Here is a 23,575-nt window from a genome sequence, read left to right as displayed (position 1 = left end):
TCATAAAAGCGATCAAAAGGAAAGAAATCTGTTCATTTCTAAAGGTTTTTCCTCCCAGTGGAAGCAATCAAGTACCATATTTTTTGGACTCAACAGAGACACAGCGGAGTATAAGATACACCAAGATTTTGAAGAGGAAAACAAGAAAAAAAAGAGTTTTTGCCCTCCCCAGCCCCCAGGAACACTCTACAGGCCTCCCAAACCTTCTGTGTACCCTATTTTTACGAAAAACAGGCCAATTTTTGGGAAAATGGGCCTGTTAGTGGCCTCCCAACCCCCCACGCATCCCGCTTTTGCCCGCCCCAGCCCCAGGAGCACTCTGCAGGCCTCGCAAACCCTCTGCAGGGGCCATTTTTGTGAAAAATGGCCACGGTTTTCGCAAAAATGAGGCGTGCGGGCTGGGGTTTCGGAAGGCCAAAAATGGCTGTATTCAATGTATAAGACACACCAACATTTCCACCCTCTTTTATAGGGGAAAAATGTGTCTTATACTCCGAAAAGTACGGTAATATACAAAAGCATTTTTCTTTTTTTATAACAAGAATTCTAAGGGGTTGTTAGCTTGTTCAGGTACTATATTTCCATGTACAATCCAACATATAAGGCAGTCCCAATGAATTGCTTTCTCTCCAAATGTATCACTGAAGATATGGCCAACACAGGCTTTGCTTTATTATGATACCTCAAGAAGAGTTATACAGATGTCATGCTCTGAAGTTTCACAGGTTTCAAAGAAACTCCAATAGATGACAAACAGGAATTATTTTCTTGCAAACGGAAAGCTTCATACTGGTATGAAAATCCCTCCTTGGTTGCCGTGACTGAAAACATCCCACTTATGATTTATTTCTGTACTTCCAACTCGAAAGTCTCTCTCTTAAACTTGACAATAGTTCCCTACAGCAGAAGCCTTCCTCAAATAGCAAGGTAGAAAGTTTTTTTTTGAAGAAGGAAGAGTTATAAGAACTCCTACATGGGAAAAAAGTATTTATTTATTTTGGCCCTTTTAAAATTTGCAATGCTCAAAGTGCGTTTAGAACAGTGAACTATTAGTACTGCTTTATAAAGCTTTAATAAGGCCACATCTGGAATACTGCATCCAGTTTTGGTCACATTACAAAAAAGATGTTGAGATTCTGAAAAAGTGCAAAGAAGAGCAACTAAGATGATTTAATGCCTGGAGACTAAGACATATGAGAAGGGTTGGATGATTTGGGTTTGGCTAGTCTAGAGAGAAGAAGGACTGGAGGGGACATGACAGGAGTATTCCAGTATTTGAGAGGCTGCCAGAAAGAGGAGGGGGTCAACTTAATTTCCAAACACCAGAGGGCAGGACAAGGAACAATGGATGGAAACCAATCAAGGAGAGAAGCAACCTGGAATTAAGGAGAAACCTCCAATAGTGAGGACAATTAACCAGTGGAAAAGCTTGCCATCAGAAATCATGGGTGATTTATCACTGGAGGTTTTGAAGAAGAGGTTGGACAGTCACTTGTCTGAAATGGTATAGGACAGTGATGGCGAACCTTTTTTGGCTCGCGTGCCACAAATCGGGGGAGCGCAGGGGGGTCGAGGGCGGGCGTGCCGCACCCATAATGCAACGCGCGACCCCCCCAGTGCGCATGCACGCACAACGCGCGACCCCTCCCATTTTTACATTTTTTTTGCCCTCCCCAGGCGCCAGGGGCTTTATAGGAGCCTGGGGAGGGCGAAAAGAGCCTCCCCCACCCCCCCCGGAGGCCTCAGGGACCGTCCCCGAAGCCTTCGGAATGCTTAAAACTACCCTCCGAGCAAACCGGAAGTGACTTCCGGGTTGCTCGGAGGGTCGTTTTAAGCGTTCCGAAGGCTTCAGGGACCGTCCGAGGCTTCCCTGAAGCCTTCGGAGCGCTTAAAACCACCCTCCGAGCAACCCGGAAGTCACTTCCGGTTTGCTCAGAGGGTAGTTTTAAGCATTCCGAAGGCTTCAGGGACCGTCCGAGGCTTCCCTGATGCCTTCGGAGCGCTTAAAACCACCCTCCGAGCAACCCGGAAGTCACTTCCGGTTTGCTCGGAGGGTGGTTTTAAGCGTTCCGAAGGCTTCAGGGACGGTCCCTGAAGCCTCCGGGGGGGGGAGGCTCTTTTCGCCCTCCCCAGGCTCCTATAAAGCCTCTGGAGCCTGGGGAAGGTGAAAAATAGCTTTTAAAAAGGTGAACTTAAAAAGGTGGCACGCGTGCCATAGGTTCGCCATCACGGGTATAGGATCTCCTGCTTGAGCAGGGGGCTGGACTAGATGACCTCCAAGGACCCTTCTATTGTGGGCCAGCAGGAGCTGTTGGAACTGCAACCAAACTCCGACAGTGAGGGGTCTTATGAGTTGGCCACCAGGAGGCGCCTGAGGCACGGAGCAGTGGTGAAAGCCAAAGGGAGTGTGCTCCTGAAGTCATGCCTTGGAGCAGTGGGGAGAAGGCAAGGAAGTGTGATCCTGACGTCATGCATTGGAGCAGTGGGGAGGAGACAAGGGAGGTGTTCCTGGATGCCCGGCAACGGAGGGCTAATAGACGTAAAGAACAGCTACGCAGTTACAGGAGATAATTGAACTCAGGTGGTTGTAATTAGGCTCCTCTCAAGACTGTATTTAAGGACTGATTTACCGCAAGCTGTTTGCAGGAATCAACATATTTACCAGAGCTGGAGAAGCTATCGGGTCTTGTCCTATCTTGGTGCTGGATTGCTGACAAGGTCTAGTCTGTGCTGGCTTGCTGCCAAGGTCTAATCTGTGTGTTAATAAATCATCATGCAGAATCCTTGTCTTGGAGTACTTTTGGAGTACGAAGGGGGGGGGGTCAGAACACCTTCTGGCTCTATTCTGATTCTGACAATTCTATTTTGCTTATTAGAAGCCGATATACGATAGAACATGGTTATAATTTAATGGAAGGGTGGGAGATTCAGTTCTTTAGCAAATTTGTATCTCATGAAAAGGGATTCTGGGCAGTTTACACAGTTTGACATGAAGAGGTTGAATCGCTGAAAACTTCCAAGATTCTTAGGGTCTGAACTTCTTGAAAATATTACCAGTCAGTGTTGACATTAGTGAGGCAGATAGCCCACAAATCTGATCTGATCCAAGGCAATTTCTTATAAGAAGCTGTGGTTGAGGGTGGCAGATAAGATGCTGGACTGATAAAGGTGACTAAGCACAATCTGTTCCCTCATGGGAACGCAGTAGATTATTTCTGATCCTTTAAGCTTCTTACAGTAATTCATTCTTCAAGCTTTTCTCTACAGCTATGAAAATCAGTGACACCCTCTGTTAAACGCTGTGGATTTCTGTATCCCAATATTGATCTATTAATAAGTGGAAATAAAATAAGAAAAACAGCAACATTTTGCTGCATGACTAAGTGCCTTAAACTCAGAATGCAATTCCTTAAACAGGATTATCGGATAATTATGAAATACGAAGATGGCACAAACCTATCATGGTTTCTCTTTGGATGCCTTAAATCAATATATACATTTGTTGCTTTGCAATACTGAAGGTAATGGGAACATTCAAGTGAAGAGTCTCCCTGAAAGAGAATGACAAAGAGATATGTAGGTTTCTATCATGCAGCTGGCTGACAAGCGAAAATGAATTATCTGAACTAAATCAAAAATCTGCAGCACGATGGATTTGAACATTAAAAAGGTTTTAAAACTCATTGGGGCTGAGGTGGTAGTGATTGCAAATGCTCCCTGCTCCCATATTCAATGGGACGTTTTTGTCTTTGGATCCAAAGTGTTGCACAGCCTTTGCACACTTCCATCACAACCTTTGTCATTCAACATGTTGGCTGTAACCCAAAAAAAAAACGCTTCAGGGTTCAAGACCTGGATGCAGGAAGTCCTCAGCTTACAACTACAACTGCGACCAGAATTTCCATTATACGTCATTGCAGCTGTAAGTCAAGTTGGACCTGATTCCGTGACAATTTTTATGGGGTTCATTAAGCAAATCGCTGTGGTTGTAAATCCACCTTCTCCGATGGACATATTTTGGCAAAGTTGACAAAAAGGTTCGCAAATAATAGTCACGGGACTGCAGGATACCGCAACCAGTGATAAAGGCCAAAATTGTGATCACAGAACTGTGGAGGGGATATGACAGTTTAAGTGACAGTGTCGGTCATATGTCACTTCTTCGAAGTCTGCCATAATCCTGAACTATCATTACACAAACAGTTGTACATGGAGAACTACCTAACTGCACAACTATTCCAATCTGGATCAGTGTTTCTCAACCTGGGCAACTTGAACATATGTGAACTTTATTGTGGTGGGTGGGGAATTCTAGGAGTTGAAGTCCGCACATCTTCAGGTTGCCAAGGTTGAGAAACACTGCTCTAAATGAAAGGATTCCATAATCACTTGATTAGACATTGTCCCTACTTGGGCTGTGGATATACGACTTCTCGGTAGCTGAGATAAGCACACACACAAACACACACACACACACACACACACACACACACACAAGTTTTAGAAAGTTGGTGAAGATTTGGTTATTCCACCAAGACTCAAGAAGCAAGGTTCTTGTACTATCCCACTAGAGGATGAATTCATTTTATATTTTGAATATTAACTCCCAGATTTCATATAGCTTTTTTTTTTAAAACGAATGCTTTCAGTTTTAAAATCTGATTAGCTCTTTTTCATCCCAAATTAGAAATCTGGGGAATACTATACCATTCAATTGATTAGAGGAGCCTATATTCTTTGTAAATAAAAATAATTATGCCTACCGCATTCGTAGGCTTGCAATGAGTCTTCACACCTTTCACCTTTTCGTTAACGTAACCAAAATCAGCTTGCTTCCAGAAAATATCCTGGGCCTGCTCAATGGTATTAGCCCTGGCATAAAAAACAAACAAAAGGAATCTCTTTGAGAAAAGTGAACTACAGCAGAACTTCAGGCTACAGATTGCTAGGTTTTACTGCATAATCTTATAAACCAGAGGTGTCCAACTCAAGGCTCAGGGCCCAGATCCGGCCCGCGGGGTGCGTAGATCTGGCCCACAGGGCCGCCCTGAAAACAGCGGATTGACCCATAGTGCTTCTGCCAGTGAAAATGGAGCTCAGGAGGGCCACATGCAGCCCTCCCGAGCTCCATTTTCACTGGCAGAGGGTTGCAGAGGCCATGGCAGCCAAAAACGGAGCTCGGGAGCCCATTTTCCCTGGCAGAGCGCTCAGGCCATCACAGGCGCCCCCGACATGAGTGATGTTGAGCTGGCTACACCCACCCTGGCCCCGTAAGGTCAAACACAACCCCGATGTGGCCCTCAATGAAACTGAGTTTGACATCCCTGTTATAAACAATGCCCTAAATTAGTGAAGCAATGAAAAGGACCTTGTGTTCAACTGTTCTCCCTCTACACAGAAAAAAATAACACTTATGGATACTTTGATTAAAGCAAAAAAGTAAACAAACCCTTAAGAAAAGGATAACATCACGGTGGTTACCTGCGCACAAACATGCGGCAATAATATGTAGTTTCTGTATGTTTCTTTTTTCTTTTGTGGTGTTTCTCGACTTACCACCTCAGGATTCTAGATTGATATTACAAAAGTTCAAGTTTGCTCAGCTGCCAAATCGAAACAATGACGGCCAGCTATTTGACTGATTATGTGACATCAAGTTGTTTTTGACTCCTAGCAACCATGTAGATAGATCTTCTCCATGACGATCTATCCCTAATTTGACCTTTCAGTCTTATAATGTGACTTATCACCAAATATAGATTAGCAGAGTTGGAAGGGACCTTGTAGGTAATCTAGTCCAACCCACCGCCCAAGCAGGAGACCCTGCCTATACCATTTCTGACAGATGGCAATCCAGTCTCTTCTTGAAAGTATCCATTGATGAAGCTCCCACAACTCAAGCTGTTCCACTGGTTGATTGCTCTCACTGTCAGAAAATCTCCTTATTTCTAGGTTGAATCTCTCCTTGTTCAGTATCCTTCCATTATTCCTTGTCTGGCCTTCAGGTGCTTTGGAAAATAGCTTGACCCCTTCCTCTCTGTGGCAGCGTCTCAAATACTGGAATACTGCTACCACGTCTCTCCAGTGTACCTCAGTCTGTCCACCCTGCTGCTGGTCATCCTCTTCTCTTTTCTTCCATCTTTCCCAGTATTAGTGTCTTTTCTGGCCAACATTTTTACTAGAGATTAAATGGTATGGATTTCAGATTGCTAAATTATTCTATTTTATAAATCATACCCTTAATATACAATAGTTGCTTTACCTCTCTAATATATATTTGTGGAACAAATCAGAAGGTTTAAAAGCTACCCCCAGACAATGACTATCCTTCTCACATTTTGGAATGCATATGTGTATCATTGAATATTAAAAATAAATAAACATGAGAATGTTTAGTATTGGAGTTGACCTAAGGGAAGCAGTAAATGGGCAATTTAAATAGAATGATTTTTCTTGAAAAGTATGAAGATTTTTTTAGCTACAGATCATGGGAATGTATCTAACATTATCCAAGAGCAAAAATATTCGCCTTTGCTGTTTTCCTTCCCATTCTGGAACAGATCCAGGGGAAATACAAAAGTTTAAAAAATAGAGAAAGGTGGCAGATATAGTTTCTTCCAACTCTCATCCAGAGTGCATTACAATTCTCATAAAGCCAGCAACATATTGGGCAATGTTAAGGAATATTGTTAAAAGGAAAACGATCCAAGAACAAACAATCCCATTTCCATCTGAAATATTTATTTTTGTTCTGAACTGCAATGAGTCTCCTCAATTCCATGATGTCCCAGTGAGGAAAGAGAGAATTCAGTTGTTTCTTGAAGTAAATCATCTGAATCCATTTGAGATGGCCTGAATAGAAGATTTTCTCCTTCAGGATTGAAAGACCCTGAAATGCCTCAGACTTCTTCAGAGGTGAAGGATTTACTTCTAGAAACTACCGAATACATAATCTATAGAGCTGTGGCCCCAGATTGGTGAATTGTGTGTATGTGTATGCCTAGTGCCATGCCCATAAGATGGCCTGACTTCCCCATTGATTTTGCTTCTCAGAAAATGGCCAATCCTGAAGCCTGTTCTTCACTTGTTAGAACACTGCAGGGCACTTATAAAGCTCTTAACATTCTCTATGGGGACAATAAACTAGAATAACAGACTTGGAAGGGACCTTGGAGGTCTTCTAGTCCAACCCCCTGCTTAGCCAGGAAACCCTTCCACCACTTCAGACAAGTGGTTATCCAACATCTTCTTAAAAAGCATTCACAACTTCTGGAGGCAAGTTGTTCCACTGATTACCATATTATTCGGAGTATAAGATGCACCGGAGTATAAGACGCACCAAGATTTTGAAGAGGCAAATTTTTAAAAAAACGTTTTTGCACTCTGCAGACTTCCCAAAAACGGCCCATTTTTTTTTCAAAAAAAGGGCATGAATAGCCTTTAGGAGGCTTGTAGTGTGGTCCTGGGGGTGGGGCCAAAAACGAGCAAGATGGCCCATTTTTCATAAAAACAGGCCCATTTTTTTCAAAAGAAAGGGTATGCATAGCCTTTAGAAGGCTTATAGAGTGCTCCTGGGGGGTGGGGGTGGGGGCAAAATTGAGCAAAAACAGCCTGTTTTTCGCTCATTTCTGCCCCCCAGCCCCCAGGAGCACTCTGAAAGCCTCCTAAAGGCTATGCATAGCCATTTTGGTGAGGGGGCAGGGTTTCAGGAAGCAAACAATGCTATATTCAGTGTATAAGATGCACCCAGGTTTTCATCCTCTTTTTTGAGAGAAAAAAGTGTGTCTTATACTCTGAAAAATACGGTAATTGTTCTGTCGGGAAATTTCTCCTTAGTTCTAAGTTGCTTCTCTCCTTGATTAGTTTTCCACCCATTGCTTCTTGTCCTGCCCTCAGGTGCTTAGGAGAATAGTTTGACTCCCTCTTCTTTGTGGCAACCCCTGAGGTATCGGAACATTGCTATCATGTCTCCCTCCGCTATTTAATTTTCCAAAGGTTTCAAGCAAAATAAGATCTTTCTCTAACTTAACAAGTGGAAGATACTAGCTTGCATGCATGTTCGTGGGCATACTGCTGCCCCGATCACAATCCTAATTCTGCCACTGATTTACATGGACTGGTCCCACTTCCTGGATTTGTTTGGACTGGCCTCACTTCCCTTCATGGGAACTTTTAAAAACAATGTATTTATGTGGCTGAGGAAATGATCTATTCATAAAATGAAGCTTCCTCTGTCTTTTTATATCCAAGAGTTTTTCTGAAGGATGAATCTGAAGAACAGAAATGATGCAATAAAGAAACCAAGGAAGGGACTGAGATAAAATGGCCCAGCTCTACTTTCCTTGCCATTATCCTGTCTGTCCTTTTTATCAACACCATTTTAATGGCTTCTAGTCTTCTATAGTCATACTCATTTCTTCATTACACATTTCCTGCCAGCAAAGAGGTAAGTTTTCCTTCCCAGCTACAGGTAGTCCTCGACGTACAACCGTTCAAAGTTACAACAGCACTGAAAAAAGGGACTTATGACTTCCACACTTATGACTGTCAAAACATCCCCATGGTTACAAAATCTGGATGCTTGGCCATCGGCATGTATTTATGATCGATCCCAGGATCATGTGATCACCTTTTGCAACCTTGGTCAGGTCAGCTTCAGGATTGACAACCTTCTGAAAAGCAAAATCAATGGGGAAGCCAGATTCACTTAATCACTGTGTTACTAACTTAATAACTGCAGGGATTTGCTTAACAACTGCGGTCGTAAAACTCAGTCTCACTTAGCAACTGAAATTTTCAACGGTGGTCGTAAGTCGAGGACTATCTGTACTTCAGGTTTTCTGGCCTGAATATGTTCAATATACTGGTGGAAAGGGGAGAGTGTTTTCCTGTAGGCTTTCCCCAACTACTTGTGCTTTTAAAAAGTTTGTTGTTCCTTGAACATTCTGCTGGCTTCATTTTTCTGTATAAAACTTTTGCAAATACACAAAAACAGTCATGCAACAATCCCTTTCAAATCCAACTAATTTAAGATTCTACACTGCTAAACCTCTGCAGTATCCTTACAGACGGAGATCTTCACATTAGAAATCTTAGTAGAACTTTCTAATTCAAATGGGTTTTTTTCCCAAAAATCAAGAATCTCACTTTAAAAAAAAGAGAGAGAGAGAGAGCGAAGTTTCTAAAGCATCCGTATCAACATAGGGCATCCTGTGCAGATATTATGTGAACGCACAAGCGCCCGATAGTAACCATTTCGTAATACTCGTGATAGGTATTCAGGTGTTCAGTAGGTACATAATATCTAAGCACTGAATTCCATATGAAATTTTATTTCATCCACTTTGCTTCACACTTACCATCCAATTTCAGCATAATCACAAGTTGGATATCCAAACCTGTTTTCTGGCTTGCAGGATTTCTCATAACCCCAACAAGCTTTCAATTTCTTCAAATGTTTCTGTCAATACAGAATTGCCATTAAAATGATGCAATCAAAGTTAACTTAATCGTGCAATGAAGAGGGTCGATTTCGGCTTTTGAAAAATGTGATTAAACATTTTAAAAAACCTCGGGGGGGGGGGTGTTCAAAGCAAAAATTAAAAAAATCAGAACTGCATATATTTTATATTCATTGCTTGCAAAAAACTACGAATGTATCATATTCTAAATTCATACCCAGCAGACTACAAAGGAAAGAAGCATCACTCTAATACAGCCTTTCAAACTGTCTTATAAAACCATTCTAACTGGACATTCTGGATGTTGTAATCTGAAGGTCAGGGAAGTGCGTTCTAACACATAAGTAAATAAATAGACATAACAGAGTAAACATATTACTCAGTGTCACCAGGCATGCATTATACACCATTATGTTATATCAACATATAAGATGGCCACTCATCTTAAAAAAATACAATTCTGGCAGGTTTGCAATAGCAATAAAACAAAACAAAGCAAAAAGCAAAAAATTGGTACCTCCAACCTCTTATAATACAATACAATACAACCCTATACCGTTTCAGACAAATGGCTATCCAACATCTTCTTAAAAACTTCCAGTGTTGGGGCTTTTACAACTTCTGGAGGCAAGCTGTTCCACTGATTAACTGTTCTGTCAGGAAATTTCTCCTCAGTTCTAAGTTGCTTCTCTCCTTGAATAATTTACTTCCATTGCTTCTTGTTCTACCCTCAGGTGCTTTAGAGAACAGTTTGATTCCCTCTTCTTTGTGGCCACCCCTGAGATATTGTGTTATTTCTCAAGTTCCAACTTCACTTTTCAGAGAAAAAAAACAGGTTTTTTACATGGTTCTGGAAGGCCAAGAAAGAGGGGTTTTAGCAAATGCCAAGGGGAAGGGCATTATAGCTCAATGGGCACCCACTCTGCATATTCCCCCATTGTGAACAATATCCATGTATTCCTATTGCTTTCCTATTCTTCTATCCTCAGGGAATAAGGATCCACAGTCTAGTACAGGTATATCTAGTATAAAACTCAAGGCCCGGAAGCTGGATCCGGCCCACGTGGTGCTTATATTTAGCTTGCAGGGCCACCCTGGAAACAGTGAAGGACTGGCCTGCGGTGCCTCTGACAGCGAACACGGAGCTCTGGAGGGACACATGTGGGTCCTCCCGAGCTTCGTTTTTGCCTTCGTTGTTGCAGGAGGCCGTCGCAGCCAAAAACGGAGTTCAGGAGCCCGTTTTCTCTGGCAGAGCACTCAGGCCACCACAGGTGCCCCCGATATGAGTGATGTTGAGCTGGCCATGCCCCCTGCCCCTCCCCCCCCAAGGTCAAACACAACCCTGATGCAGCTCTCAATGAAATTGAGTTTGACTCCCCTGGTCTAGTATCTTCAGTGGCAATGATTCGACCACCAAAGCTAAAAACTGATTGGAATTCATCTAATACGATTCTGAGACTGAAACAAGTCTCCATTGGGTTAGGAAAAGGAATACTTACTTTATAAGGGCAAAACGGATCCTTCCTGCAAGCAGTGGCAATGCCTGGATTATTGTGTAAAAAATACGGGACGTGTTCTTCTGGCAACATGATGCTTTCGTAAGGATACCTTGGCTCTTGCAAAATGTTGCTGCCATTGTGAAGATGTTCATCTGGTCCTCTGGCCACTATTTTTGGAAATAGAGCTCCCAACGTAAGCAGTATTAACATGGCAGTGGGAAAAACCTAAAGTAAACACACCAAAGATTTATGGGCTGTAGAATAACAATTCACCAGTCCTTAAACGTTTATTTTTAAACTCGTGCAGTTATATTCCCTGACAGCAGAAAAATTCTTGACACTGGCATACTATTAATATTATAGATACTAAAGCAATGAGTAAGAGAAAGCTGTCATCCCCAAGAGATTCTTGGGAATTAAACAGGAGAAACTATGTAGGTTTCCCAAGAGTTCTATTTTCTCTGCTTCTAAAAAAGAATGGAAAGCAAAATAAATATAGTGCAGAAACATCTGATAAGACACTGTATTAAATTTCATAAAATGACTATCTTGTTTCTCTGAAAATAGGGCTGTACATGTGCATTAAAAAAACTTTTACATTTAGCCTGATAGTTAAGGAAGGGAGTCAAACTCTATTGCAAGAAGTTTCTTTAAGACATGAGGAGGGATCAGATCTGATACAAATTTCACACAAAACAGCATCTGGAATTATTTTCATGAATACACATGTCTGGATCTTTTAGGTGGTGTTACTAACTTTGTATTATTATTTTTTTAAAGATTTTTTAATGATTTCTTTTATTTTTGAATAAACACAAACAGACAAAACACACACAAAAAAAAAACCAACACAAAACCATCTTCCATTACAAATTGTAGAAAGTGTGTCGAATGGTTACAAAAACTTCCATGCATTCCTTCCACAGTCATCGCCTACAATTCATATCAAATCATATATTTTAAATCAAATATATTTATATATATATATATTACTATCATCATACCTCAACCTTCATTTGACTATAATTGTTTTTATGTCCTTTTATATAAAATATTCCAGATTTAAAGCAAAACCACATAATGGCATTCCATTAGCTCTTCCCAATATCATCCAGTAACATTACATCTTTATAACATGTTCTAAATAAAAATTGGTTATATTTAATAACAGAGTTTCTAAACCTCCTTTCATAGTCACCATTTGCAATTTATATCAAATTTCCTCTTATCAAACCAGTACATATATAGGCATTATTATCATTATCAATAATTTATTTAACTATATCCATTATCACTTTATTTTATACATAATGCTCTAAATTTAACTAAATTTGACTTGATTTTTTATTATAAGCTTTCATTACATCAACCTGTGTCTTTCCAGTAATAATGCAGTCTTATGTCTCTTGCCATTTGTGGCATTAGTATTCTGGTTATTTCCTTAGCAAGTTTTGTATGGACTTCTCTTCGCAACTTATTGCTTATTGCATATCTTGTATAAGCTCGAAACCCTTCATCTGCTTTTTCGATCAGCTTATCTTTGGTTATCACTAGTGCTTCTGACAAGATTTCTCTCCTTAGTTCCATCAATTCTTCTCTCTTTTCTTCTTCTATACTTTGAAATCTGGGGTAGAGCTCCAGTACATCTATCTCCCCTTTCCATATTCCACTCTTTCCATTTCCAACCACGTTCAGTTCACTGTCAGTATCAATAATTTTCTTGTCTCTTTGTTTATTTTTTCCTTCAGTTTTTAGAACTCTGACCTCCACTTTCTTCATTTGATGAACATCCTCAATTTTTCCATCAAATTTTACTGTTCTACGATCTATGTTCTCCAATCTCTTCTCAATTTTCTCTGTTACTTCTAATAATTTTTGAATTTCAAACATAATCTTTTGCAATGTTAAGGTTTCTTTTTCATGTTGTGCCACTCTTCCAACTTGTAAACACTGCCACTCTGGCATTCAAATCTTTTTATTAAATTTAAAGCAAGTTCATTTATAATCTTTCAAGACAAGGCTTTGTTTTCACTCCACTCCAGCTGCCAATAAAACTCCCAAAGAGCACCTGTATAAACAACCCATGCTCTTCTCACTATCACTCTCTGTAAACAAGCTGAAGAAATGCAAAGTCAAATGATCAAAGAGAAAAAAGAAAATACAATATTTCCAAGCCTTCTAAGCCTCCGGCCCCCAAGTGGCAGTGTTACTTCCCTTCCCTCTGTTATTACAGCCCTCTTTGTATTCTTTTTATATCTTCTTTATGTTCCAGGCTTAAAGAAAACAAAATCCTTAAATGGAGCAAAAAAACCCATCTAATCCAGCATTACAAAAATAAGGAAAAAGATTTTAATCCATAGGTATAAAAGTAGAAAAAAATATAAGAAAATATATAAAAAGTAGAAGAAAAATTTAAAGAATAGGAAACATTTGCAAAAGTTCCATTCGTAAAAGAAAATTAAAAAAAAGAATAACACACTGTCTAATGTAGTTTAAGTTCGCCGCTTACTCTCTTCTGTTTTCAAATTTAATTTAGCTTTAATTTTTTTGGGGGTAGTTTTGTAACAATAATATTTCCTCACCAGATGGACACACTTTCTCTTTCCGTTTTCCTCCCGTTCCGGAGCTGTCCCAACTTCAGCAGCTTCAACGGCTGCACTTCTGTCGCTGGCAAAAATAGATTCTCCTGGATCAATCAGGGACTTTGCGGTGTCCCTGAGATCAGCAGGACGTACTCTTCCTGTCACCATCTCTTCGGGACAGTTTAGGTCCAAATGGACCATCTAGCGGCAAAAGTATCAACTGTGATCTTGGAGCTCCAAGACTGCACGTTGTGTCATCGCGACGTCAGCTCCTAACTCTCCTATTTTTAAAAAGGATTTTGTTTTTTTGAATTAATATGTCACCCAACTCCGATAGACTGGTATTAGTAATATGGAGAAAAAAACTTGTGTAATAAAATTGGCTCTTGCCTTTTTGTTTTTGCTCACTGCTAGTGTGAAAATCTGATGTACAAAAACTGTTTGCCTAAAGCAGACATAATTAATTAATATAATACCTAGGTTGTGATTACAGTATGACTACATAAACTTTCAGAGGTAACTGTCAATAACCTTAACACTAACCCACTGGATGAGGAAAAAAGTATATGACAGCCAAAATAAACAGATGGATTTGATGAGTGCACTAAACTAAATGCTGGATTATGAAAGGGAACAAAAGGAATGAAAATCATTTAATTGATGTATGCACTAATGTATAAAGTGTGTAGTACACAGGTAGATCTCAACCTATGACTACCATTGAACCCAAAATTTTCATTGTTAAAACAAGGCAGTCGTCAAGTGAGTTTGCCCCATTTTAATGACCTTTCCCCCATAGTTGTGAATCATTCCAGTTCTTTAGTGAAACGTTTGGTCATTAAATAAATCTGGCTTTCCCCCATTGACATTGCCAGAAGCCAGCTGGGAAGGTTGCAAATAGTGATCACATGACCCCAAGGCAGTGCAATTATGATAAATACTCGCCAATTGCCAGAATTTTGTTTATGTGACCATAGGATGCTACAATGAATATGAGTGTGAAAACGAATCATAAGTCACTCTTTTCAGTGCTATTTAACTATGAATGGCTACTAAACAATTGTAACTCAAGGGCTCCCTGTATTTATGTACTTATGATTGGATGTTTATTAACCTTTCGAAGTTCCAATGGAACATGTGTGTCCCCCCAAGAATACTTACAACTTGGATTTGAAGGTCCCTTGACCAAGGGCCCCTACAACCACATTTTAAGGATTCAGCAACCAGCCTGTATTTATGTCTGTCTGCAAAATTCCACATTCACATGACCACTTTTTTTTTTTTTGCCAGAAACCAGTATTGATTTCTTGTTTCCGAGAAAAAAACTGCAGCAATGGAATTGCTTAACAACCATGGTGTTCATTTAACAAGCAGTGTGTCAGGCCTGTAGTTATGTTCTTTTTAGGATCTTTGGCCTGCCACACTTTCTTATAATTTTCTATGCTGGTTCAATAGTGTAGTAGTTGGGAGGGGGGAATAGAAAGGAGTAGGATTGTAGAATGGATTGTTGACATTCTTTTGTAGAAGCCAAGGTCATCTTTTGTCTCAGCACCTCGACACCTGGCCGGAAGAAGATGGGTGTACATGCCAGCGTGGAAGATGATGATTGGAACATGTGATGGATTTGTGGGTGTGGGGAGAGATCATGAACTTTCAACTGGTTGAACTTAGAGAATGTACTTCCAGAGTTGAAATTTCCATAGCAGTACTAACATGCCTGCGGAATAAATTGCACCTTAAAGGATGTTTTGCCTTGGACAATGATTTATTTCTGCATGGTATTTAGAACCCTAACATTATTTCAACTCTCTACTTTAAAAATATTTCACTAGCTCCCTCCCACTATCAAGGGGGAAGGGCTGGTGATGGAAGATCTGGTGATGTGGGTCTCGGCATTCCCAATGCTGACCGGGACAGCGTAAATATCAGCGAAGAATAAATGAGAAGCTTTTGGTGATAAGAAGAGGAGTACGGAACTTCAAAGGCAATGGAATGCTGTTTCCAGTTTAATTGCATCTGGAGGAATGCAGGAGGAGACGCGACAAGACGAAGGAAATCTCAGACGGACTTCTTCAGCAAAATTGTGAGTGCATGCTCCCCCTCCTTCCCCCCCAGCTTAGAAGCAAGATTGGGAAAAAAAAACACCCTTAGAACGGAGGTTTGGGCTCCTTCCAGACGGCAATAAATGAAATGGCATATCACCCTGCAACTAGATGGGAGAGAGATTCCCTTTCAAAATGGGAATTTCAAAGGAGGCAGGAAGAAGGAATTTTTCCAGCATCTGTCACTTGCAAGCCACCACAAATGGGGCTGCAACCAGTAAATGAAGCAAATTGGGCAGTAAATTGGGCTTTCCTCCCAGGACTTGGATGGAAAAGATGCTACTTACAAACTCCTTTGCCATCAGCATGGGGAAATGCTCCAAGCCAGCAGAGGGCACCTACTTGGCCCATAACTCCTCCAAGCCAACAGGAGGGTCCTTGGCACGTAAAACCCCCTAGCCAGCCATCATTGGTTGAGCTGCAACCTGTGAAGCAGGCAACCCCGGGATGGGTCTTAACCCCAGGTCATGGATGGGAGGGATGCCAGTGGGCACCTGCCCTCCCTCAGCAGATGGCACCATGGCAGAAAGCTGGGCAGTGGCCAACCGAGGGATTGACCTCCCCACCGGTTCCAGTCTCCCCTGCAAGGCCCCAAAAGGTTCTTACCAGACCTTCCTACAGAGAAGAAATCTCCATGGAAGAAGGTATTATCAAAGGGAGGCCTGCGGGATGGATGGCGGGAAATTGTGCGCCTGTAAGGCCCCAAGTGGTTCTTACCCCACCTTCCTACAGAGTAGCAATCACCAACATGGAAGAAGGGATTACCAAAGCCAGGCCTGCAAGATGGGAAGCGGAACAAGGTGCATCTGCAATGCCCCAAAAGATTCTTACTCCCCCTTCCTACAGAGAAGCAATCTCCACCATGGAAGAAGGGTTTACCAAGGGGGCAGCTGCAAGTTGGAGAGCAAGGCAGTGTGATGAAACGGTTCCTGAGTTTAGAGATGTAACTAGGTTCCATTCCTCGTGGGGGCCAATTAAATGCCACCATTGTTGTCAACTTGGCCACAGAGCGTCAGAGTGCTTGGCTCCAGCCCCAATGCCACAAACGTGTGCACCAACCACCACGGCGGTAAAGAGAGGGTCCCAGATGCCACCACAGAAGAGTCATCTGGGCCAACAACCTCTGGAAGAGGATCCCCAACTTAAGGTGAGGAAGTGTCCTACCAAGGGGGAGGCCTCGGAAGAGGAAAAGGGCAGACAATCTCCGGAGGAGGATCCCCAACTTAAGGTGACAAAGAGTCCAACTAAGGGGGAGGCCTCGGAGAGGGAAAAGCCTAAACGACCTCTGGAAGAGGATCCCCAACTTAAGGTGACAAAGAGTCCTACCAAGGGGGAGGCCTCGGAGGAGGGAATTGCCGAAGAACAAACGTGTGTACCAATTGCCACGGTGGTTAAGAGAGGGCCCCAGATGCCTGCACAGAAAAGTCATCTGGGTCAACAACCTCTGGAAGAGGATCCCCAACTTAAAGTGACGAAGTGTCCTACCAAGAGGGAGGCCTCGGAAGAGGAAAAGGGCAAACAATCTCCGGAGGAGGATCCCCAACTGAAGGTGACAAAGAGTCCAACTAAGGGGGAGGCCTCGGAGGGGGAAATGCCCAACCGACCTCTGGAAGAGGACCCCCAACTTCAGGTGACGAAGAGTCCTACCAAGGGGGAGGCCTCGGAGGAGGAACAAGGCCAACCGTGGATGATTGGATCCAAGAGCCCAGAACCTACAGCACCTGCAGCAGAGAGCCCGAAACGGCAATGGGAAGAGATCGCAATGGATTTCATCATGGAACTCCCAGACAGCAGTGGGCATAAAGTAATTTGGACTGTTATTGATTTGGTTTCTAAGCAGGCACACTTCATTGCTTGCTCAGGATTGCCATCCGCAAACGAATTAGCGAAAATGGTTGTGAAACACATTTATCGCCTGCATGGAGTACCCAAGAAGATCATTTCAGACCGCGGAGTCCAGTTCACAGCCAAGTTCTGGAGAGAGGTCCTGAGATCTATTGGGTCCACACAAGAACTGAGCTCAGAGGTTCATCCCAGCATGAACGGTGCAGCAGAGGGAGCCAATGTGGTGGTGGAACAATACATCAGGTGTTTTGTGGACTATCAGCACGACAACTGGTCGGACTTGCTACCCTTCGCCGAAGTGGCGTACAACGATGCGGTCCACAGCAGCAGAGGATTAGCGGGTTTCCAGATTACCAGTGGCATGGAAGTTGTTGCCATGCCTGAGTTGCCTAGAGAACCTCCTTCTTTCATGTCTTTGAGTGAATGGATGGACATGCTAAAGAAAGGATGGGAGAATACGAAGAAGGCTCTAGCAGTTGCGGCAGAAGCCTACCAGAAGCAAGATGATCAACGTCGCTCATTCCTAAACCCCTACCGTGTGGGGGACAATGTTTTTGTATCTACCAAATACATAAGATTAGAAATGCTTAGCAAGGAATTGGGTCCAAAATTTCTAGGTCCATTCCCAATAGTGAAGATAGTTAACTCAGTTACAGTTCAACTCAGTCTACCCAGAAGTCTAGGGGAAATTGACCCAGAATTTCATTGTAGCTTGTTGAAACCAGTAATTGGGTCTAACAGAAGAGCATCCACCCAAGCTCAATCTCCTCCTTTAGTGATGGAAGGGGAAACACAATCTGAGGTGGAAAAAATTGTAGATTTCAGGCTGAATAGGGGTTGCTTACAGTACTTAGTGCATTGGAAGGGTTACCCTTGGTCTGAAGCTAATTGGGTAAACAGTGGGAACCTGAAAGTGGAGAAGTTAGTAAAGCAATTCAATGGGAAGTTTTCCGAGAAGTCAAGGGGTTCCCCTGGGTGGAGAAAAGGTGGTTAATTTTGTTATGTTAACTTTTATGTTATTCTCTTTGCAGGAAACGTTTTTCTTTTGAGGAGAGGCCGCCTGTCAGGCCTGTAGTTATGTTCTTTTTAGGATCTTTGGCCTGCCACACTTTCTTATAATTTTCTATGCTGGTTCAATAGTGTAGTAGTTGGGAGGGGGGAATAGAAAGGAGTAGGATTGTAGAATGGATTGTTGACATTCTTTTGTAGAAGCCAAGGTCATCTTTTGTCTCAGCACCTCGACACCTGGCCGGAAGAAGATGGGTGTACATGCCAGCGTGGAAGATGATGATTGGAACATGTGATGGATTTGTGGGTGTGGGGAGAGATCATGAACTTTCAACTGGTTGAACTTAGAGAATGTACTTCCAGAGTTGAAATTTCCATAGCAGTACTAACATGCCTGCGGAATAAATTGCACCTTAAAGGATGTTTTGCCTTGGACAATGATTTATTTCTGCATGGTATTTAGAACCCTAACACAGTGATTTATTTAACAACTATGTCAAAGGTGGTCATAAAATCAGTCCCGCACAACTTAGAACTATAATTCTGGGCGCAATTAAAGCGATAAATCAAGGACTATCTGTACTTCTAAATATTCAAAATACTTATGTGTTAAGCAATGTTAATATAGTAAAATTTCATTTATTAAATGTTAATTACAAAAACCAATATGTTTTTGTTCATGCACAAAATCTCATCTAGTATTTTAAATATTTACAAAATACATACATTAAAATATTTGTACAAAATTATTTTATTTGATTGCATAAATAAACAATTAACAGTCTGCCCTTATAAAGAAGCCTTATCTTGGTCTATTAAGATCAGGGTTTACTGTAATTATACAATTATAATTATTAAATAAATACTATAGTCCAATATACCGCATAGAGGTCACATCATAGTATATAATGAAGTCATTTATTTGACTTGGGCTTGACATGTTGTGTAAATTCAACCAACAAAAACTCATCTAGATTTAACCAAACTTGATTTGCCTTGTAAATCCTAGAAATTTAACAACTGGTTTCTATTCCATAGTGTAATATAAAATATGCAGGACAATTACTTTCACTTTTTTTAAGGCATGAAATTCAATCAGCATCCAGGTATTCAAATGTTGACCCTGTATTTCAAACTGACCATTTTAAATTCTAATTCTATCTTTTGGTTTTTTTCTCTTCTTAGAGAAGAGCGTTTGCAGGGAGAGAAGTGGAATGGGACAGGAAACCAAGCCAACCATCAGCATTTCCGTTTTCTTAATTTAGGCAGAGAAACAGCCATCCATCCATTCCCATTACTTCTATGCCCTTTCTGGTTAAGAAGTGTTATTCAAAATCTGGAAAGGAGCTAGAAATAGGAGAAATTATACAAGATGTGAAATATGGAAAAAAAGAAAACAGACTTGAATCTAATGAGCACTTTCATACCTTTCTATCCTTTTAAGGTCCATACACTGCTTCACCCACTGCCTAGAAAGAGGCCGGTTACTTTTCTCCGGTGTCAGATCCAAAGCTAGGGAGCCAAAATTGTGGTTTACTTAATCATCCATTCAGTGAATTAGAGGGATTCGTCCCCAAATCCTGTGTCATAAACCAAAAAAGCTGAGTTCACACACTGTACAAAACCAAACCAACAGTATTCTGAACCTTGCCGCAGACTGCTTTTCTCTCAGTGCCAACATTTATTTCATCTCCAAGATGGTATTATTCGGTAAACAGAAGCTGTCTGCTTTCTTCCTCAACGTTCCTCATGTCTACAGCTATCTCTTTTGACTTCTTCTAAAGTTCTTTTGAAACCTTTGCTATATTCTTGCAGTTCCCAAATTCTGGCATAGTTAGTGACCCAAATTTAACCACATATAGCTGAAACCATCTTATATTGTTCTGTTCACCTGAAAAGTATCTCATTTTATTTCCCACCCACCCACCCCCAGTATCAAATTCTAAAATGTAAATTCAGATTATAGCACAAGGAACAATGCACAACAATGCACAGGAGTAAATCAGCAATAAACCATTCAAAAGTTAGCCCTGCAGAATTAGAGAGAGGAAGGAGAGAGGTTTCCATAAACTAGAGCCAAGTTTCCAAAGACAACAGAGGAAGTGGACAATAGAAGCCTGAGTATACAAAAGCCCACATATAGATCTTTAGTTATCATTCCTAGGACAGATCCTGATGGGTGAAAAGGAAAGTCTGTAATCCAAGATAATTGGGGCACTAGTTTGGGAAGATTATGATAATGAAAACGGTGATGATAAGAGTTTCACAGGGCAGGTGAGTTTTCTGGGGATATTTAAAAGAGAGCAAAAATTTGTCCAGGAAGGCATTTTCTGGTAACAGAAGGCATAAAAATCTCAATCCCTGAAATCAGCCATGCTCTTTAGGGAAACGATTGACCTGGGAGAGAGAGATCTTATCTGGATCTTGCAAACACTCTGGTTTGAGATGAATGGGATTTCCTACCAGCCTCATCTTAGAAAGGAGAAGAGCCCAATAAGAGAGTCCTTGTTCTCTTCCACGAGGCTGGCATGGAGCGAAAGCCCCCTCCCCCGCTGCAAATGCCCGAGGGGACGAGTGGGACCCCCAGAAGAAGAGCCCCCGCAGATGAAAGGCGGGAAGATCCCAAGCGCCCGTCCCGGGAGAGTCACACTTACACCGGGACGCGCCAAAACTCTCCAACCCCGATCGCGGATGGGAAAAGTGCGCAGCGCGAGCGAAGGGACCAGAGAGCTTCTCCGACCGCGGCCCGGACCTTCCTTCCCCCGCGAGGAAAGAAGGCAGGCAGGCCGGCAGACAGGCAGGGAGCCCCGATGGCAGCTGGGGAAGGAGGAGCCAGCGTGGGGTGGCTCGGCCCTCCGGAAACCAAGCCGCGCTGCTGGAGAGACTGAGGAGGGCTGAGGCTTCTTCGCCGGCCTTGCGTCCCCGGGGGGATTGCGAGGGCAAGAGAGCCGCGCCGGATAGTCCGAGGCTGTTTTAGCCGGGAGGATCGGCATCCAAGCAGGCTGTGGGTCTCTCACGGGGATCTCTCCTTGGCAACGGCCACAGCTCTCTGGGATGTGAACGGAGGCTCTTTCCCACGTTCACGTGATCTCGGAGGATGCCCAAGCCCTTGAGAATCTTAAAACAGCATGTCTCGAACTTTAATAAACTCTTGAAGACCAACTCCCCACCCCCCCCAAAAAAAATCAAGGACATTTTCTAAAACGGGAGGAATGAATATTGAAATAGGTCATATTTTCATTAAGCAGGTGGGAACAAGAGAAGGGAACTAGATGCAGCTTAAATGTCTGTAAAGATTCCCAGTCATCCAAGTCATGCTTATGATAGATGCAGGCTAGTTTGGGCAGGGAACGAAGATTAATAGGGAATCAGAACCTGATTTGATGGGGAAGTTGAGGAACATCCTATCCTACAAGAAGGAAAAAAGAATTTATTCTTGCCAAGAATGCCCTGGATGTATCCACTAGTCACCAGCAGGACATCTTCACTTTTATCCCACCTTTTCTTCAGCAGCTCAAGGTGGCTTGTATTGGGATTTTCCTTTATTCACAGTACCAAATAATCTTGCAAGGTAGGAAGGCGGCCTGGAATGATTTGCACAAATCACCCTGGGTTTTCCCAATCTTGGACCAATGCGTTAAAATACACAAATTATAAATCTTAATGAGACTTAAATACATGTGACGATATCATATCCATGTCTGGAATAATATTAAGACAGTGATTGAAACAACTGTATTTCAGTATCTGTTATTAATTGTAGTGAATACAATTATTCTTTCACAAAATGTATGCTGAAGGAAAGACCTCAGTGTCCTCTTTGGATGTTGTGTGTTTTCATTCAAAACTCTTCTAGTGATGCGTCTTCTTCATTCCTGGATTGTGTGTTTCTCTAGTGAAACATATTCAGAAAATCTTCTGTCCCATCTAGTTGAAATTGTTTCTGATTCAGGAACTTGTAGAATTCTGAGACGCCTTTAGCTGTTTTGATGAATCACTGAAATTGGATTGTTATCAAAATGCAAAATTGAAAATGCTCCTCCAGTATTGCTAGTGATACATGGCGTTTTTGCAACATTATACAACTACAGTACAGTATTGTTAAGGGGATATATCACTAATGGAGCCCATCTATTGCTTCAGTAGTTATGGCAGTATAATTGCCTAGTGAAGAAATTTTCTAGCGATGTACTAAAACATCTGAGAATTTTAAAATCCTAATTTAAGTGGATTAAAAGAAGCAATACAGCCTACATTCAACTAAAATCCTTAATTGTTTGATTTTTGAGAGGGAGGGGAGTCACTGCCCATTTGCAGTTTTAAATTGCACTAATATGCTCCTGCAATCTATATTATATTTTTAGATGACACAAGCTATCGTATCTAGTTCCCAGTCCAGAATTAATTGGTCCAGTATGATTACGTGAAGTTCATTAAAAATAGTTAATTTCTTTCTTTAACCAATAAGATTTATGCCACTGAGACAATGTATGCCAAATATGTGTCACACAGCATCCTCTTTTGGAAGAATTGCAAAATAAATATATGGAGGAATGAATGAGTCAGCAGAACAAATATCAAGAATTTTGTGGTTAGATGGAGTTGAAGAGATCTTCAGAATAAAAGATGAGAAGTTTAAAGAACAAAAGGCAATATAGAAAGCATTGTATGAACACTGGGAAGTATTGTTGTAAACTAGATTTAACTATATTTCATTTTGTTATGATCTGTCTTTAATTTCTTTGGCTTATTATTAATACTTTTTGCTTACCTTAAAAGGTAATTGTGATAATTTTGTATCAACGTATGTACCCATAAAAACCTAACCCATGCATTGAGAACTTATTGAATCACCAATTATTTGCTTGCAAACTATTAACAGCCACCAGAATCTATTTTCTTAATTTAAGAAAACAAAAAACATTTCAAATATTTTACTCGGACCAACCAAAACTTAAACATACTATTTACACAATGTTAACAGTGTTTTATAGTACTGTACCATATTAATGTATACACATTATTTAAAACTTTACTTTATAAAATGTTAGATTTTCCTTGACAACTAAAAAGATAAA

At 41.4% G+C, this 23,575-nt stretch overlaps 1 protein-coding gene across 6 annotated transcripts in view; it reads right to left on the bottom strand.

The window, feature by feature from the left end:
* EOGT (EGF domain specific O-linked N-acetylglucosamine transferase) overlaps positions 1 to 21,338 on the bottom strand; it is a 38,490-nt gene extending 17,152 nt beyond the window's left edge. The window contains exons 1-7 of one of the 6 annotated variants that reach the window (XM_081934029.1): positions 21,152 to 21,338; positions 19,917 to 20,077; positions 13,554 to 13,811; positions 10,961 to 11,186; positions 9,360 to 9,460; positions 4,764 to 4,872; positions 3,457 to 3,551 (exon numbers count right to left, since the gene is read on the bottom strand). In XM_081934029.1, coding sequence (XP_081790155.1) covers positions 3,457 to 3,551; positions 4,764 to 4,872; positions 9,360 to 9,460; positions 10,961 to 11,170 — 515 coding nt within the window. In that variant the 5' untranslated portion in view covers positions 11,171 to 11,186; positions 13,554 to 13,811; positions 19,917 to 20,077; positions 21,152 to 21,338. Of the gene's footprint in view, positions 1 to 3,456; positions 3,552 to 4,763; positions 4,873 to 9,359; positions 9,461 to 10,960; positions 11,187 to 13,553; positions 13,824 to 19,916; positions 20,078 to 20,131; positions 20,183 to 21,151 lie in introns of those variants that run through there. The other 5 variants (XM_081934030.1, XM_081934025.1, XM_081934026.1 and 2 more) reach the window with 5 other exon arrangements.
* Between the last annotated feature and the right edge of the window lie 2,237 nt (positions 21,339 to 23,575).

Source organism: Natrix helvetica (assembly GCF_964273705.1).
Source record: "Natrix helvetica genome assembly, chromosome: 1".
In the NCBI taxonomy this organism is placed as follows: Eukaryota; Metazoa; Chordata; class Lepidosauria; order Squamata; family Natricidae; genus Natrix; species Natrix helvetica.
Note: the sequence above shows the minus strand (reverse complement) of the source record. Positions and strands in the feature narration are given on the sequence as shown.